We start from the raw sequence: 20247 nt of genomic DNA, 5'->3' as shown, positions 1-20247 counted from the left end.
AACACGGTGGCCGAACGGATTTACTCATTCATGAACGGATTATTTATATATATACAGTGTTTCCCATAAACTGCCAAGATACCTGTGGCGGTGGGGGCGTGGCTATGGGCGTGGTCACCGTGACATCAGAGTAATTTGCATAATTTACTACAATGATTTGATTTTCTCTAAAAAGGCTCAAAAAATGTATACTTACTAATTAATAATAACAGTTTTGTTTTAAACGTCCATCCATCCATCCATCCATTTTACAATATAATTACAACTCTTTATATACAGATTTGAACAATACGTTATTCACTGAAATATATTTATTAATTGTGGTTCTTACAAAAAATATATGTTATAAAATATAAAAGCTAAAATGTCTCAAAGCTCTGCCCCCTTAATTAGTGCATACTAAATAATTTAACTTTAGCCTACTACTACAACCATATTATTTACCAGCAACATAAAGTGAAACAGAGGCAGAGTTGTCCTGCCACAGTCAGTAACAAATAAACAGAAAACAGTAGTGGTGGTAGATAGACACAGAGCTTCATCAAACATCTGATCCACTGAACAAAGAGCTCCAAAAATCTTGAACTTTAGACTGCCATCAGTTTTACTCCTTACACTTAACCATGTGTTTCCTACTGCCTGCAGACTTTGCACCCTTTGTTATATACACATGTTGTGTTTCTAATATAAATACATTTAATAAAGTCAAATACAAATAAGGCAACAAGAGAAGTATCCTACACTTCTCTTTTGTAAAGTAAATCTGAACAGCCGATATGGGCATCTACATCAACTATATGATTTGCTTGAGAAGCTGGAGAGGACAACAATTATATATATATATATATATATATATATATATATATATATATATATATATATATATATATATATATATATATATATATATATATATATATATATATATATATATATTATTTTTTTAAATCTATTTATTTATTTTTTATTTGTGGCGGACATAATTCTTTCGTGGCGGGCCGCCACAAATAAATGAATGTGTGGGAAACCCTGATATATATATATATATATATATACATATATATACATATACATATATATATATATATATATATATATATATATATATATATATATATATATATATATATATATATATATATATATATATACAAGAAATACTTGAAAATATATTTTATCGGAATATCGGATATCGGCAAAAAAGCCATTATCGGACATCTCTAGTCACAAACTTTGGGTTGTGACCGAAAGGACAAGATTGCGGGTAAAAGCGGCCGAATTGAGCTTCTTGTGTAGGGTGGCAGGGCTCTCCCTTAGAGATAGAGTGAGAAACTCTTGTCATTCATAAAGTCGCTTCTCCTCCCCATCGAGAGGAGCCAGATGAGGTGGCTTGGGCATCTGAATAGGATGCCCACGGACGGTGTTCAGGGCACTTCTGACCAGTAGGAGGCCACGGGGAAGACCAAGGACACGTGGAGAGACTATTCCTCCAAGCTGGCCTGGGAATGTCTTGGGTTCTCCCGGGAGTAGCTGGGGAGAGGAAAGTCTGGGCTTCTCTGCTTAGGCTGCTGCCCCTGCGACACGACGCCAGATAAGCGCAAGAAGATGGAAGGCAAATTTATACCACCCGATATCACATTTTGATGACACATTCTAGCCATGCCCTACACATTTAACAGCAAAAATCTGCAGCAAGCTGCACAGAAGGCGTTGTCCATGCAATGTAGTGTCTTGAGTGAGGGCTGGCAAATGTGGCTAAAGTCTGACCAACCATAATAAATAAGTTATAATTTCTCACTTCCATTAAGGGAAATAAACTACATTTCTTTAAAGTTGGCGTAAGCCGGTTCGGTGGCATATTTTTACCCGAAAGCAGATATTCGGGCTGGGCGATATGGACGAAAAAGTATATCTCAATATATTTTTACTTAAACTCGATACATATCTCGATATATTTTCCGGTTAAAGTATACATATACAGATATTTATTTTTAAGCGAGATTCACTGAAATTGAAGTGAATGACAAGTGTACTGTAAACAGTCAGTGGCACTTTTATTAACCCAGTTAGTCAAGATGGGTATTAACAGCACATAAAATAAACTTTTTAACTAGCACAGAATTACATAACATAAATAAAATAGAAAAATATTCTTTCTACGTAAAATAAATAACATAGCTTGGCAACTTGAGAACGGTTTGGATTTGGGCTTACATGGTAAACAACTCAAACAAATGTTTTATCCAGATGCATACATTTGTCCAAATGTGGCCAAGTAGACATTGTGGGTTTCCTGGACGTGATCTACATCGCTAAAAGAAACATCTAAAGAAGAGAATCCCTCTGCCATCTTCCACTAGTTTTTTTAATATATAAATAGCTCTTCTCTCCTACGACTCTCGTCGTCATTTGAGATGTCTGTTGTGATTTACCTTCCTGGTTCGATGACCCGCCCTATCTTGCCTCTGATTGGCCTAATCTCAACCAATCGTGACTCATCATAGTAAACAACCAACAAATCATGGATGCTCTTATACGTGCAAGCACATCTTGGAAGGAGGAAGGGGAGGGGTTTAGTAGCCCATGAGAGGGAGTGAGGAGCGGGGGAGAAAAAGAAACACAAAAAATAAGCGGCGTTTGGTCATTTTAACGTGAAATAAATTATATCGATATTACGCTATTTTCTTGATTCATCCATCCATCCATCCATTTTCTACCGCTTGTCCCTTTTCGGGGTGGCTGGAGCCTATCTCAGCTGCATTCGGGCGGAAGGCGGAGTACACCCTGTACAAGTCGCCACCTCATCACAGGGCATATCTTTTTTTTAAATATATATCGATATATCTTACAAACTCGATATATCGCCCAGCCCTAGCAGAGACTCAGGCAAAAGTAAAAAATACTACAATATTTATTAACAAAGGAGCACAAAGGGTGTGAAAAAAACTCAAAAGCTCAGTCTGAATGATTAACACAAATCGACTGCAACATAAGGTTGTCGTGAAAAACAAGATACAAAAAGGGAGCGAAGCCACTGAACCAAAACTGGTAAAACGTCGAAAGAAAAAACTCACTTGACAAGTCAGGCAAACAAATCTATGCAGGCTAAGAAATAAGAGCAGGCATAAACAGCAACTTGAACAGGCATGACAGGGGAACAATCCGGTGACCAGAGTAACAAACAGCAAGGCTTATGAAGGCGTGATACATAATAATAAAAATGCAACAAAATGTTGTTTTTATCTGTACTGTAAAGTTAAAATTTGAATGACATTAGAGGAAGTCTAAGTCTAATATTAAAGTGCAATCAGGTGGAGGAAAATGGCTCCACCCCAGGAAACACCAAATATGGGCTCAGCAGGAGACAACATGTTAGGAAAAGTGTCAGGCTACTGCAGGAACAATACAAACATAACAGGAAGTGGAAACAAAATAAAAGTGCAAAACACCAAGTGAAGCCAAAAACACAGGGAAAAAGCACCCAAAAACTAAACAAAGAATGGCCTGACCAATATGTCGTAACACAAGTGACATTATCAACAGAGGACTGGAGGAATAGCTAAACATACGACGCACCAAGCAAAACGAAACACTAAGTCATGCTGATTGCGAAGCCCGCTTTAATACAACATAGAGAAACAATGTGTAGGACAAATGCAGCCGAAAAGCCAATTTTTTACTACACAGCAACGTAGCAGCCATTTTTTGTTTCTCCTCCATGTTCTTGGGGGTTGTCTCTTGGGAGACCCACATCTTACTGCTGCCCCCCCCCTCTCCGTGACCCTATTGCCCGAGGCCTTTGTGGTGGTCTGGGAATGTGACTCCTTCAGCAAGTCCAGCTGGAGCTGCATGCTGTTGAATCAACAGGAGTAAAAAGGTTTCCGCAAAGCACCCGTCAAATGAACTGATGACAAGTAATTTTTACGAAATCAGACTCATTATAACAAATCCTTTTTACAAAACAGCAAACCAAGTTGAACATTTAAAAATATACTTTTTCTACAATTGCAATAATTTCTGAACGTTTTATTAGCTTTGAACTAAAAGAGAAACAGACCCAAATGTCAGAATGTAAGGTTAATGAACTTTGCAAATAAAAAGGACTCACAATAAAAATTATATAATTTTTAAGTGCAACTGAACATACTAGGATGTGGGAAAATAACATACAACCCCTCTGATCCAATCCAAAAGCTCAAAATATCACATAAATGCTCAATTTAACATTCCCTTAAATGTCATAAACAGACACAGCGGGAGCAAAAGCATTGTAGCAAAGTAGCAGAAGCTCGCTAACACAATTGCTAGAGTGCAAGTTAAGTAACTTAGCATCAGTGTCTTGTCAGTTAAGTGCATTTACTTTGTTTGTAAAAAAGAAGTCGAAGTAGGCAAGAGCAGTTTGTGTAAAGTGAGTGTTTCAAGGGGCGGCAGCAGCATTGGACAACAACAAATTTGATCAAACATTTGCAAAAGCATGACGAAAAGGAGTACCACCGGAGTTATTGCAGCCATTCAGTGTGTGAAAGAAACAACAGTCAGTCACCATTGCTGTTTCAAAAGATTTATCTGTGGACCTTCAATGAGTGTGGAAAGTCTATTCAGCACAGCCTCCATTACTATTTATGAAAATAAGAGCAGACCGACTGTTTGAAGATTATCTGTAAAATATAATCTATGCAACATTTTGACCAAAGGACCACCATTACATGTTATGTAGACCACAAGGAAGTGTTTTCAATTTAGAAAAAAATAAATAATAAGACTCCTTTAATGCGCCTTTTAGATGAAAAAACATCGAAACTAAACTATTCATCGGCAGTGCGCCCTATGGTCCGGAAAATATGGTACCATTTTTATAAGCACAAGAGAATGTACACCACCAACAGTATATAACATCTCACTGCAGGGACATATTTTATCAACACCTGCTTTTAAGCCCTAAACACATCAACTATGTTTGCAGTGCAAGGTGCAATGCAGTTGTTATGGCATCATCTTGTAAAGACCACACCGATCAATCACTGTGTTTCTATTACCGTATTTTTCGGACTATAAGTCGCAGTTTTTTTTCATAGTTTGGCCGGGGGTGCGACTTATACTCAGGAGCGACTTATGTGTGAAATCATTAACACATTACCGTAAAATATCAAATAATATTATTTAGCTCATTCACGTAAGAGACTAGACGTATAAGATTTCATGGGATTTAGCGATTAGGAGTGACAAATTGTTTGGTAAACGTATAGCATGTTCTATATGTTATAGTTATTTGAATGACTCTTACCATAATATGTTAGGTTAACATACCAGACACGTTCTCAGTTGGTTATTTATGCGTCATATAACGTACACTTATTCAGCCTGTTGTTCACTATTCTTTATTTATTTTAAATTGCCTTTTAAATGTCTATTCTTGGTGTTGGGTTTTATCAAATAAATTTCCCCAAAAAAAGCGACTTATACTCCAGGGCGACTTATATATGTTTTTTTCCTTCTTTATTATGCATTTTCGGCCGGTGCGACTTATACTCCGGAGCGACTTATACTCAGAAAAATACGGTAATCACAGTTACACTCAGATGGAAATAATATTTGTGGCATTTATGTGCAGAGCACAGACCTTTTACATGATATCATATAAAATATATGATATAAATCAATACAATTAATTATCATGTTAGGTGACTGTGCATTTAAGCAAGATGTGCTTTGATGTCACGCAAACGCGGCGTGATGGAGTGACTGACGTCAGATGGCGACTTGAGACCTGTCAGCGGATGCTATCTTGCTTCAGCATAACTTTATGGGTTATCATGTTACATCACTGTTCAATTTTTTGAGTAGAATATTTTGGCTTGTAGATTACTGGATCGCTAGGAGGACGATCGATGATTATGATTATTCCAAGCTGGTTATCAGATCCTACCCGTGTGTTTTTACACGTGTAGCAGCTGTACCTAAAGGTAATGTGAGAGTGTGTCATAATTAGCTGAATTAAAAAAATACCAATAGCCATATCATATACCCAGAATCTTACCGGTCCTGCTAGACTGACCCAATTAAGAACCGGTACTAAAAATACTGGTACTCTGTAAACATCCCTAGTAGGGCTGTGACTATTGATCGATACATTGATAGATCGATTTATATTCCTAAATTTCAAGTATATCTATCTGTACTCGGCAAGTTAGCCTTCCAGAAGATAGGTCCAAGGTTGTTTTAAAAGAGAATCTGATTTTATCGATACTAAAAAAAGGAAAACATTGGATTTAAGAACAGCAGACTTTATATGAAGTTTAACACTTTTAAAAATGACGACATTAAAGGTTAACTCTATTTTGCCCGTCTTTGACATCATCCAAAAAAAAATGGCGGATAGCTACAGTGGCTGAGAAAGGTCAGCAAATGCAAACGCCAGAAGACAATATCATTAATTACAACAAAACAGCTTTCGGTTACAGCCCGATTGCGAAAGCCATAACGAATACAAACAACTAGGCCTGGATGATATATCGATTTTATTGATATATTTGATTTTTTTGTTGCACAAGATTGAAAAAATTTAAAATTAAATTGGTGCAAAGTTTGTTTCAAAAAGGCATCAGCACAACAAACTTATTCTAGCATCTGAAACCAAAGCCTCCAGCCGAGTGCGGGGAAATACAACTATTTACGAGGCGAACAAGACGCAACAACAAACAAACCGGGCTAAAAATCACCTTACTATTACTATTTTAGATTCTGATTTACATTTCGACAGTCACATCAAATCAGTAACAAAATCGGCCTACTATCACCTCAAAAATGTAAAAAGACTTAGAGGGCTCATGTCAGCTCAAGACTTTGAAAAACTTGTACATGCCTTTATTACCAGTAGGCTAGACTATTGTAATGGTCTCCTTGCAGGTGTTCCCAAAAAAAACTGTCAGGCAGCTACAGCTTGTTCAGAACGCTGCTGCTAGAGTTCTAACAAAGACCAAAAAATGTGAGCACATTACACCAATTCTTAAATCCTTACATTGGCTCCCTGTACATCAGAGAATTGATTTCAAAATCCTCCTGCTCACATATAAATCACTACATGGTCTAGGGCCGAAGTATATTACTGATATGCTCCCACTATATAAGCCCTCTAGATCACTAAGATCTTCTGAGACCAATCTGTTAGCGGTTCCAAGAGTAAACTCAAATCAAGGGAGCGCATCATTCAGTCACTATGCAACAAATAGCTGGAATAAACTTCCTGAAGATGTCAGACTTTCCCCAACTCTGACTACTTTTAAAACTAGACTGAAGACTTTTATGTTCACCTTAGCTTTCAGCTAAATCTTTTAATCTTTTAACGTCCGCACTGTTTTTATTTTTATTGTCTGCATTTTAATTTTGCTTTTATTTTCTTTCATTTCACTTTGTTGTCTGTGAAGCACTTTGAGTCTGCCTAGTGTATAAAAAGCGCTATACAAATAAAGTTGCCTTGCCTTGCCTACTATGGTGGAATCATTTACACAAGGTATATATGATGATGCCATGTATGATGAGAAAGAAGAACAATGCGTGAGCGATCACTAAGCAGTTGCTCTGCTCACCGCAAAGATGTGTGAATTAAAAAGGTGTTTACTTTATCCTCTTACTGAAACAAACTATAGTCCTCTCAATGTTTTACTTCATTATTTATTAGGATACAATGTATAATACTACATTTTTATTTACAGAAGTACAAAACCCAAAACCAGTGAAGTTGGCACGTTGTGTAAATTGTAAATAAAAACAGAATACAATGATTTGCAAATCCTGTTCAACCTATATTCAATTGAATAGACTGCAAAGACAAGATACTTAACGTTGGAACTGGAAAACTTTGTTATTTTTTTCAAATATTAGCTCATTTGGAATTTGATGCCAGCAACATGTTTTTAAAAAGGCAGGCACAAGTGGCAAAAAAGACTGAGAAAGTTGGGGAATACTCATCACTTATTTGGAACATCCCAAAGGTGAACAGGCTAATTGGGAACAGGTGGGTGCCATGATAGTGTATACCTAGTGTGTGTGTGTGACAATCATTGGTACTTTAACTTAAAAGCAGCTTCCATGAAATGCTCAGTCATTCACAAACAAGGATGGAGCGAGAGTCACCACTTTGTGAACAAATGCGTGAGCAAATAGTCGAACAGTTTAAGAACAACATTTCTCAATGAGCTATTGCATGGAATTTAGGTATTTCACCATGTACGGTCCATAATATCATCAATAGGTTCAGAGAATCTGGAGAAATCACTGAATGTAAGCGATGATATTACAGACCTTCGATCCCTCAGGCAATACTGCATCAAAAAGCGACATCAGTGTGTAAAGGTATCACCACATGGGCTCAGGAACACTTCAGAAAACCACTGTCAGCATCTACAGTTTGTCGCTACATCTGTAAGTGCAAGTTAACACTCTACTATGCAATGCCAAAGCCATTTATCAACAACACCCAGAAACACAGCTGGTTTCGCTGGGCCTGAGCTCATCTAAGATGGACTAATGCAAAGTGGAAAAGTAGAGATGTCCGATAATATCGGACTGCCGATATTATCGGCCGATAAATGCTTTAAAATGTAATATCGGAAATTATCGGTTTCGGTTTCAAAATTATCGGTATCAAAAAGTAAAATGTATGACTTTTTAAAACTCCGCTGTGTACACGGACGTAGGGAGAGGTACAGGGCGCCAATAAACCTTAAAGGCACTGCCTTTGCGTGCCGGCCCAGTCACCTAATATCCACAACTTTTCAAACACACAAGTGAATACAACGCATACTTAGTCAACAGCCATACAGGTCACACTGAGGGTGGTCGCAATAAACAACTTTAACACTGTTACAAATATGCGCCACACTGTGAACCCACACCTAACAAGAATGACAAACACATTTCGGGAGAACATCCGCACCGTAACACAACATAAACACAACAGAGCAAATACCCAAAACCCCTTGCAGCACTGACTCTTCCGGGACGCTACAATATACACCCTCCGCCACCCCCTCCCCCCCCACCTCAACCTCCTCATGTCCCAAATTCCAAGCTGCTGTTTTGAGGCATGTTAAAAAAAAATAATGCACTTTGTGACTTCAATAATAAATATGGCAGTGCCATGTTGGCATTTTTTCCCCATAACTTGAGTTGATTTATTTTGGAAAACTTTGTTGCATTGTTTAATGCATCACAACAAAATTAGGCATAATAATGTGTTAATTCCACGACTGTATATATCGGTATCGGTTGATATCGGAATCGGTAATTAAGAGTTGGACAATATCGGAATATTGGCAAAAAAGCCATTATCGGACATCTCTAATATTAATTTATATTATTATGTATTGTCTACCTTGTACTTTCTTTTTTTTTAATGCAATTGCCTGAAATAAAGGAATAAATGGGAAAAAAAATGAAATGAACCTTATTGAAAATAAGATATTCTTCATCTCAGTATGTTTATCATGACTGACTTGATTATCTATTACAAAAACTGCTGTATTAATCATTCACGGATGTCATTGTGCTACAAAAAGATGTCAGTAAATGAACGTATATATTTGTAAACGTTCTGAAGTGGGAAAGGGGTAGGATTAAATAAGCTTTGCTTCTTCCTACTCCTTTTCGGACATGATGTAAAGTGAAATGATATGAAATTGTGCGATGTATTATGCTGTAAGTGTGTTCATGTTCGAAAAAAACTAAAGAAAGAAAGAAAAGAAAGAATCACAATTGCATTTTTGTAAAGAAAAATAGCAATTAGTTTTGTTTTGCTACTTTAACTAAATGAATCATCCCCCCTTCATGTAGTAATATGACGCTCGTCTTACCTGTGTCTTGTCTGAACTGGTGCATGGACTGGAGGTCGATGATGTAGGGCGAGAGTCGACTCTCCACCTGGCCGAGAATGACGCTCCCCCCGCGGATGTCTCCGCTCCGAATGGCCGCCTCGATTTGATGGGAGACGACGGAGCTGTAGGGTCGCCACCGCCCGTGTTCGTTCAGCCATTCCCACACCACCACGGCGGAGGCCACTAGCATGTTGTTACTGTTGGCCCTGCCGAGTAGTTTAAAGATGTCAAAGCAAGGGGAAAAAAAAGACTTATTGTTTAGGGGCGGCTGCTTGCCTTCTGGTGCGAGTTGAGCACCTTAAGACACAAGGCGGCGTTTTCATAGCAAATAAACTCGTCAAGTTCAATTAGCTCCATGGCGTATTTATAATAATATACTAATAATGAGCAAATATCATGATAAGAACACAAAAATGTTCTGTAGCTTACATGAAGCTAACTCCAGCGAGCGGAACATTCCTCTACGAAGAGCCGAATTCTTCGCATGGTCACACGGCGAGGAGGAAAGACAAATCTCCGCTCAACTCTGAGTAAATGTGAGTTATAAACCAATTTTAACCACGGTGGACATTTTCTGTTGACTCTCTCTTGTCACCGATAGTTCCTCCAAGCCAAGGCCTTCAGTCTGCTGGTGGAGTCCTGCCTAAATGGAAGGAATATGGAACAAAAGACGAAGGCTTCCGTTGGAGTCTCCTACATCGTTCCGGATGTTAACCACATCGGTTGAAAGGTGGCGGCTGCAAACGTCTGTTTTTTTCGCTCGTTATTAGGGCGCTTCGCCCAAAAAGTACCAGCTCCCAGAGAGCGCATCCTCGGTAGTAACGAATTCTGCTGGCCGGCTGTGCAACGCGAACCGGAGAACAGGTTCCACGGATGGACGGGTCGATACCAATACCGATCGTGTGATACCAAGTGCGAGATCAGAATTGTTACAATACCAGCGTGATGACATCAATATTTTGTAGTACTTGAATTCCCCCCCACCCCACACACACACAAATATAAGTCCTTATTTCTGTTGTGAAGTTCAGTTTATTTCATTCATGAAAAAATAAAATAAAACAGAAATAAGAATACAAATAAGTAGATATGTCCAAAAATATCAGCCTGCCGATAATATTGGCCGATAAATGCTTTAAATGTAATATTGAAAATTATCGGTATCGTATTCATTATCGGTATCGTTCTTTTAATCTATTTTTTTTTTATTAAATCAACATAAAAAACACAAGATACACTTACAATTAGTGCACCAACCCAAAAAAACCTCCCTCCCCCATTTACACTCATTCACACAAAAGGGTTGTTTCTTTCTGTTATTAATATTCTGGTTCCTACATTATATATCAATATGTATCAATACAGTCTGCAAGGAATACAGTCCGTAAGCACACATGATTGTGCGTGCTGCTGGTCCACTAATAGTACTAACCTTTAAAGGCCTACTGAAATGATGTTTTTTATTTAAACGGGGATAGCAGATCCATTCTATGTGTCATACTTGATCATTTTGCGATATTGCCATATTTTTGCTGAAAGGATTTAGTAGAGAACATCGACGATAAAGTTCGCAACTTTTGGTCGCTGATAAAAAAAAGCCTTGCCTTTACCAGAAGTAGCGTGACGTCGCAGGTTGAAAGGCTCCTCACATTTCCCCATTGTTTACACCAGCAGCGAGAGCGATTCGGACCGAGAAAGCGACGATTACCCCATTAATTTGAGCGAGGATGAAAGATTTGTGGATGAGGAATGTGAGAATGAAGGACTAGAGTGCAGTGCAGGACGTATCTTTTTTCGCTCTGACCGTAACTTAGGTAAAAGGGCTCATTGGATTCCACACTTTCTTTTTCTATTGTGGATGACGGATTTGTATTTCAAACCACCTCGGATACTATATCCTCTTGAAAATGAGAGTCGAGAACGCGAAATGGACATTCACAGTGACTTTTATCTCCACGACAATACATCGGCGAAGCATTTTAGCTACGGAGCTAACGTGATAGCATCATGCTTAAATGCAGATAGAAACAAAAGAAATAAGCCCCTGACTGGAAGGATAGACAGAAGATCAACAAAACTACTATCAGGAGACACCGAACCAAACACTGGACCTGTAACTACACGGTTAATGCTGTGCAGCCTGTCGAAGCCTAGCAATGCTGTTGCTAACGACGCCATTGAAGCTAACTTAGCTACGGGACCTCGTCAGAGCTATGATTAAAAACATTAGCGCTCCACCTACCCCAGCCCTCATCTGCTCATCAACACCCGTGCTCACCTGCGTTCCAGCGATCGACGGCGCGACGAAGGACTTCACCCGATCATCGATGCGGTCGTCGGCTAGCGTCGGATAGCGCGTGTGCTATCCTCAAAGTCCTCCTGGTTGTGTTGCTGCAGCCAGCCGCTAATACACCGATCCCACCTACAGCTTTCTTCTTTGCAGTCTCCATTGTTCATTAAACAATTTGCAAAATATTCACCAACACAAATGTCCAGAATACTGTGGAATTTTGCGATGAAAACAGAGCTGTTTGTATTGTGATACAATGTGTCCGAATACTTCCGTTTCAACCATTGACGTCACGCGCATACGTCATCATACATAGACGTTTTCAACCGGAAGTTCCCCGGGAAATTTAAAATTGCACTTTATAAGTTAACCCAGCCGTATTGGCAAGTGTTGCAATGTTAAGATTTCATCATTGATATATAAACTATCAGACTGTGTGGTCGGTAGTAGTGGCTTTCAGTAGGCCTTTAACAGTTAATTTGACTCATTTTCATTAATTACTAGTTTCTATGTAACTGTTTTTATATTGTTTTACTTTCTTTTTTATTCAAGAAAATGTTTTTAATCTATTTATCTTATTTTTTTTAATTTTTTTTTTAAAAGGACCTTATCTTCACCATACCTGGTTGTCCAAATTAGGCATAATAATGTGTTAATTCCACGACTGTATATATCGGTATCGGTTGATGTCGATATCGGTTGATATCGGTAATTAAGAGTTGGACAATATCGGAATATCGGCAAAAAAGCCATTATCGGACATCCCTACAAATAAGTGAAGTGAATTATATTTATATAGTGCTTTTCTCTAGTGACTCAAAGCACTTTTACATAGTGAAACCCAATATCTAAGTTACATTTAAACCAGTGTGGGTGGCGCTGGGAGCATGTGGGTAAAATGTCTTGCCCAAGGACATGGCGGAAGCGGGGATCGAACCTGGAACCCTCAAGTTGCTGGCACGGCCACGCTACCAACCGAGCTATAAATAAAACAATCAACATAACAAAACCAGTGAAGTTGGCACGTAAAACAATAAATAAAAACAGAAGACAAATCCTTTTCAACCTATATTCAATTGAATAGACTGCAAAGACAAGATACTTAACGTTGGAACTGGAAAACTTTTTGCAAACATTAGCTCATTTGGAATTTGATGCCTGCAACATGTTTCAAAAAAGCTGGCACAAGTGGTAAAAAAGACTGAGAAAGTTGAGGAATGCTCATCAAACACTTTTTTGGAACGTCCCACAGGTGAACAGGCTGATTGGGAACAGGTGGGTGCCATGATTGGGTATAAAAGCAGCTTCCATGAAATACTCAGTCATTCCCAAACAAGGATGGGGCGAGGGTCACCACTTTGTGAACAAATGCGAGAGCAAATTGTCCAACAGTTTAAGAACAACATTTCTCAATGAGCTATTGCAGGGGTCGGCAACCCGCGGCTCTAGAGCTGCATGCGGCTCTTTAGCGCCGCCCTAGTGGCTCTCTGGAGCTTTTTCATAAATGTATGAAAAATGGAAAAAGATGAGGGGAAAAAAATATATTTTTTGTTTTAATATGGTTTCTGTAGGAGGACAAACATGACACAAACCTCCCTAATTGTTATAAAGCACACTGTTTGTATTAAACATGCTTCACTGATTCGAGTATTTGGCGAGCGCCGTTTTGTCCTACTAATTTTGGCGGTCCTTGAACTCACCTTAGTTTGTTTACATGTATAACTTTCTCCGACTTTCTAGGACGTGTTTTATGCCACTTCTTTTTTCGTCTCATTTTGTCCACCAAACTTTAAACGTTGTGCATGAATGCACAAAGGTGAGTTTTGTTGATGTTATTGACTTGTGTGGAGTGCTAATCAGACATATTTGGTCACTGCATGCCTGCAAGCTAATCGATGCTAACATGCTATTTAGGCTAGCTATATGTACATATTGCATCATTATGCCTCATTTGTAGGTATATTTGAGCTCATTTAGTTTACTTTAAGTCATCTTAATTCAATTTATATCTCATGACACTCTATCTGTATGTAATATGTCTTTTAATTTTTTGCGGCTCCAGACAGATTTGTTTTTGTATTTTTGGTCCAATATGGCTCTTTCAACATTTTGGGTTGCCGACCCCTGAGCTATTGCAAGGAATTCAGGGATTTCACCATCTACGGTCTGTGTTCTCTCCTGTCCGTGAATAATAGTAACTTTAAATATTTTGTAACTTTACAAATGTCATTAATAAAGATTGAACATTTTTGGTCTTAGTACTGATTATAGTCCTTAGTTGAAAGTGGGGCTGGAATCCTTTCCTCCAAATTTGGTCCAATATTTACAAAGTAATTATTGAAACTTTCAACCACTTCCTTCATGTTTTATGTTTCCGTCTGAGAAATATTGAGGGCAATCCCTCTCAGTGCCATTTTTAATAATGCTATAAAGGATGCCCCATGTTGCTCTCATGCTGTTTTTGTTCCTGTCTAATAATTGACTGTAATATTGTTTTCTACATATTCGTAGTATGTTAGTTAGCTTGTTTTTTGTACGCTTTGTACTTATTTTCTGCCTCTGTAGTTCTTTTCAATATAATGTATTCTTCTTATTACAATGATTGTTTAATCTTTTGTCATCCATGGTTGATTGTTCTTTCTCTGCTTTCTACTGAGTTGTTTCCATGGACAATGTTTGTCATGAAGTATTATGAAAGTGTTTAACAATTTACCATATGCTTCATCAACATCATTTTCATTGTACACAGTGTCTCAATTTTGCTTTTCTAACTCATTTTTGAAAGCAATCATCCTCTTTCTCTGTGCATAGTCTTCGAAATGTATTTTGGTCTTCCATGTTCTTCTTGTAGTTTCCATCATATATTGCAAAAACTGGCAGAAGATCACTAACGTCAGCTATAAGTAGACCACTTGTAGAGTTATTTTCAAAATAATTGGTAAAAATATTATCAATAAGCCTGGCATAGTGCCCTGTGATTCTGCTTGGCTTTGTGATTTTAAGATATAAACTGATGCTGTACATTGTATCAATGAAGTCATCAATGGACTTTTGCTTGTTAGGGTTCAATAAGTCAAAATTGAAGTCACCACATAAGAAAACAATTTTTTTGACCAGTGCCCATATAATTTGCCTTGATCCAGTCTTCAAATGTTTCAATTATTGATTTAGGTGATCTGTACATACAACTGATGAATATGTTTTTGCTTTTTTCCTGACATATTTCAATGGTTATGCATTATAAGATATCATCTATAGCAAATTACATATTTTTCCACTTTGTAGTTCAGGTTCTTCATCACGTATACAGCTACCCCTCCTCCGTTTTTGTTGGTTCTGTTGATGTAATTTAGTTCATATTCTTCCGGATCAAAATCTATTCTTAATTTATCGTCGATCCATGTTTCTGTGACAGCGATCACTTTGAAGGGTTTGTTGAATTGTTCTAGTTGTTATAATTTGTGTACAAGCTTCTGCTATTAAAATTAATAATTGACAATTTGTTATCACATTTAATGTTGCTGTCATATTGTTCATCCGTATAATAAAAACATGTATTACTGATGTGGGAGAAAACATTTGTATCTGGATCTATATCTTTTTCCAAATCCTGGTTTTTATAGTCTTTGTTGCGAAAGTTTTTCAGTTCCATATGTTCTTGTTCAACAATCTTTGATGTTGTCCAATAATCTCTAAAACTCAAAAACCACCTCCCTGTTCACCTGTATTCCAACCCAGGATGCAGTAGAGAGTGTGAGCCAACGTCTACTAGGTGATCACACTTTACAGGATAGATCCACACTAAACCCAGTACAGATTTGCCTCAACACTACATACTTTCAATTCCTGGGAACGTTTTACTGACAAACACATGTTTGTGCCATGGGATCACCTGTATCCCCAATAGTATCAAATCTTTACTTGGAGGACATGGAAAAGAGAGCTCTGAGCTCTGTTAAGGGAACAGCACCAAGTCATTGGTACAGACATGTGGATGACACATGGGTGAAAATCAGAAACCAAGAAGTGCAAGCCTTCACCGAGCACATTAAAACATTTAAGTTGACACGAGAGGATTTCAAAGACATTAAGTTGCCTTTTTTTGGACTGTGATGTCCACATTGGAAAATACACAGGCCTCCATGTCGGGGTTTACCAAAAACCCACACATATACCAATCAATACTACTTTTTGACTCACACCACCCACTGGAACACCTACTGGGCATTAACAGAACCCTACAACACAGAGCTGATAATGTTCCTACCAGCCCACAGACCAAAGAGAAAGAGCATAGGCATTTGAGGGAAGCACTCAAAACCTGTGGTTACCCCAGCTGGTTGTTTGTGAAAAGTGCATCTATTTCCAGAAATAACAAGAACAGACTGAACGAGGAGGAAAAAGGTGACAGACGCAAACATGTTGTCATTCCATATGTATCAGGTCTATCTGAGAAACTCAGAAGAAATATTAACCAACATATCATCCCAGGCAACACCTTGAGACAAAAACAATCTGGTGAATGCGATCCAGTGTAATGATGAATGCACTGATTTATATATCGGGGAAACAAAACAACCACTAAGCCGACGCATGGCACAGCATAGACGGGCAGACTCTTCAGGCCAAGACTCAGCTGTCTACCTGCACCTCAGGGAGAAACGGCACTCCTTTGAGAACAGATTCTGGACAGGGAGGACGGATGGTACGAAAGAGGAGTGAGAGAAGCCATCTATGTCAAGGTGGAAAAACCATGCCTGAACAGAGGAGGTGGTCTGCGACACTACCTGTCCCCAGCATACAACACTGTCCTTTCAACCATTCCTAAAATACTCTGCAATTTAACCTCCAACAAATAACAGGAGTTACAACATTTCTGGTCACAGAATGTGACCATTTGTTTACAACTGAATGGAGTGCTCACGCGGGGGATTCAAACTATTTTGGACTGGTAGTAGTCGATCCACAGCGATGGTTCTGCCACACAATACCTCAATGCTATCGAGAGGAAATTACACCTCAATGACTGGCTTTGGCTTTGACAATAGGATTGCTTGTTTTGCAACAAAACAAGTGTTTTTCTCACTACGATAGGGCGAAACCATCTTTGCCCAGGCACGACCTCCTGGTTTTGGAGTATAGATATTTGGGGTTTTGGCATCAGCCGCTAGACTCGATCTGACCAATCTAAGTCTATGAGCATGAACTGATGAAGCCTACTTGGATGTGAGGCAAAGCGTCTTCCAAGACAAACCAAACAGTCCAGTTGCGATCGACTGAATGCCCTGAGATTACAATGACCTGGATGACTGAGAACATTCCTAGACACTAGAATGCTCCTGTTGTATAGAGGATGTCATTGTGGCTTGTGCAGCCCTTTGAGACACTTGTGATTTAGGGCTATATAAATAAACATTGATTGATTGATTGATATAGAGGAACTTGGACCACTGTGAACACATTGCCAGATATTTGCATTGACATTTGAATCTTGTTATAAAACATAGAACACTGAGTTCCAAAACTTGTGATTTACATAACTGCGGCATTCCTCAAGGCACCTCTTTAAGTTCTCTCCTTTGCAATGTAATTTCTCAGTGGGATTTATGTAACTAAAGTGTTGCTGTAGCTCGTTTACTTCAGATTCAGTCAGTAATCATTTGTTCAACTTCTTAAGTTATACTATAGTTCCTCAAGGTTCCAGTTTAGGTCCTCTCTTTTTTTAATTATTTGGGTTATTTGACTGCTGGCCCGCAACTTCAGTTAAAGCAACTTGTGAGAGACTCACATTTTTGCAGCAAATTGTAAAAAAACACTGCTGTCATAGAGATGATCTTTGTCATGATTCGTTTTATTTGAGTTTGACTCCCTTAGTTCTGTTTTCAGCACCCCTGGGTTTGTGTTTCTTAGCTGCCATGGGTGCTGATTATTTTCACCTGCCTCTGATTAGTGTTTGGGACGCTCACCTGCTCCCGGGCACTAATCAGAGAGCTATTTATTAATGCTTTTCGCCACACTCCGTCTGGCTGTTTTGTTTACGCTATGCAACTAATTACGTGGGTATACTCTTTGATTTATGATCCTATGCTAAGTTTTCCCGTTAGCTATTTCCTTAGCTTCCCGAGCAATCGGCACGCTTTGCTGTATTTTTGTGTTTTGCCTGATTTATGAAGAATAAATCCTTCTCCTACCTGCACCCTGCCTCCATAGTTCCATCTGCATCCTGGGAAAACGAAATCTTTGACCAACTTTTTTGCAGAAGGTCCTTACAAACCGCAGAGCACTCCTGTAACTCTGACAAAATGAATAGATCAAAATCAAATGTCAACTGTAGAGCACATTGTTTTTTCAAGAATAAACAAAATAAATCCAATAGTGAGAGGAAAAGCTGAGCTGTCCGAAAAAATATTAGTTAAATATCACTGATCTATGTGATGTATCAGTCTGATATGCTCATCTATGTTTTATGTTAAATTTGTTATATTGCACACAAAAATAATTATTAAACAACGTATTTACCGTGAATTCATCTAGTACAAAACATGCATCCGATTTAACTAAAGTTTGATCGGTATAATAATGGTTTCACATAAATAAAAAAGTGAGTAGAATAAGAATAGAATTCTGCTTTGGGCCACAATTTAGGCCTGGCTCTTGAAAACGTTCAAGTAAGCAGTATCAGTATCAGCAATACTGGCTCTGCATTTACTTGGTATCGTATCGATAGCAAAATGTGCAGTATCACCAAGCGCTGGTTGGCCCGTGAAGCTTTAACATCATTTACAAACAGGTGCAGATACCATAGAATAACTTTATCGCCCTGTGAATTTTTGCATCACATTTTTCAATTTGCAGTCAGTGCCTACAATTTTGCACAAATAAATTCACTTCAGAAACGCATTTACTTTTTGGCAATCAATGGGAAATTAGAGTTGTAATAGTTAGTTGTTAGTATTTGATATATTTTGTGTTAAAACAGCATACAAGATACAACGTTGATTATACATACATGTCCTTTAAAATGGACTTTGAAAGAACATTGCAAAATAGTTGTTTTTGTAAATTGAGAAAACATTGATGTCCAACATTGGATCCACGTTGTTGGTTTGGAAATGACCAAAATTCAATGGACAACTCAACATCACATCTGACATTGAAAAAACATTGTCATTGTTTCAACGTTGTATTGGTGTTGTATAATTTTGGTTTGGAAATTACCAAAATTCAACGGTCAAATCAACGTCACAATCTGACATTGAATAAACGTCGTCATTGTTTCAACGTTGTATTTGTGTTGAATAATTTTGGTTTGGAAATGACCAAAATTCAACGGTCAAATCAACGTCACAATAACATTGAATAAATGTTGTATAATTTTGGTTTGGAAATTATGAAAAATTCAATGGTCAAATCAACGTCACAATCTGACATTGAATAAACGTCATTGTTTCAACGTTGTTTTGGTGTTATATAATTTTGGTTTGGAAATGACCCAAATTCAATGGTCAAATCTACATCACAATCTGACATTGAATAAACGTCGTCATTGTTCAAACGTTGTATTGGTGTTGTATAATTTTGGTTTGGAAATGACCAAAATTCAACGGTCAAATCAACGTCACAATCTGACATTGAATAAACGTCGTCATTGTTTCAACGTTGTATTTGTGTTGAATAATTTTGGTTTGGAAATGACCAAAATTCAACGGTCAAATCAACGTCACAATAACATTGAATCAATGTTGTCATTGTTTCAATGTTGTATAATTTTGGTTTGGAAATTATGAAAAATTCAATGGTCAAATCAACGTCACAATCTGACATTGAATAAACGTCATTGTTTCAACGTTGTTTTGGTGTTATATAATTTTGGTTTGGAAATGACCCAAATTCAATGGTCAAATCAACATCACAATCTGACATTGAATAAACGTCGTCATTGTTCAAACGTTGTATTGGTGTTGTATAATTTTGGTTTGGAAATGACCAAAATTCAATGGTCAAATCCACATCACAATCTGACATTAAAGGCCTACTGAAATGAATTTTTCTTATTTAAACAGGGATAGCAGATCCATTCTATGT

General features: G+C 37.9%; 1 protein-coding gene across 2 annotated transcripts in view; it reads right to left on the bottom strand.

Annotated features, from left to right (window-relative positions):
* Nucleotides 1-10769, bottom strand: part of LOC133634122 (E3 ubiquitin-protein ligase DTX4-like) — a 57420-nt gene extending 46651 nt beyond the window's left edge. For both annotated transcript variants that reach the window (XM_062027148.1, XM_062027149.1), the window contains exons 1-2: nt 10302-10769; nt 9852-10078 (exon numbers count right to left, since the gene is read on the bottom strand). In XM_062027148.1, the coding sequence (XP_061883132.1) occupies nt 9852-10078; nt 10302-10303 (229 nt within the window). In that variant the 5' untranslated portion in view covers nt 10304-10769. The remainder of the gene's footprint in view (nt 1-9851; nt 10079-10301) is intronic.
* Nucleotides 10770-20247: the final 9478 nt, after the last annotated feature.

Source organism: Entelurus aequoreus, linkage group LG18 (assembly GCF_033978785.1).
Source record: "Entelurus aequoreus isolate RoL-2023_Sb linkage group LG18, RoL_Eaeq_v1.1, whole genome shotgun sequence".
NCBI classification, from domain to species: domain Eukaryota; kingdom Metazoa; phylum Chordata; class Actinopteri; order Syngnathiformes; family Syngnathidae; genus Entelurus; species Entelurus aequoreus.
The sequence above is the reverse complement of the archived record's forward strand: the minus strand, read 5'-3'. Positions and strand labels throughout refer to the sequence as shown.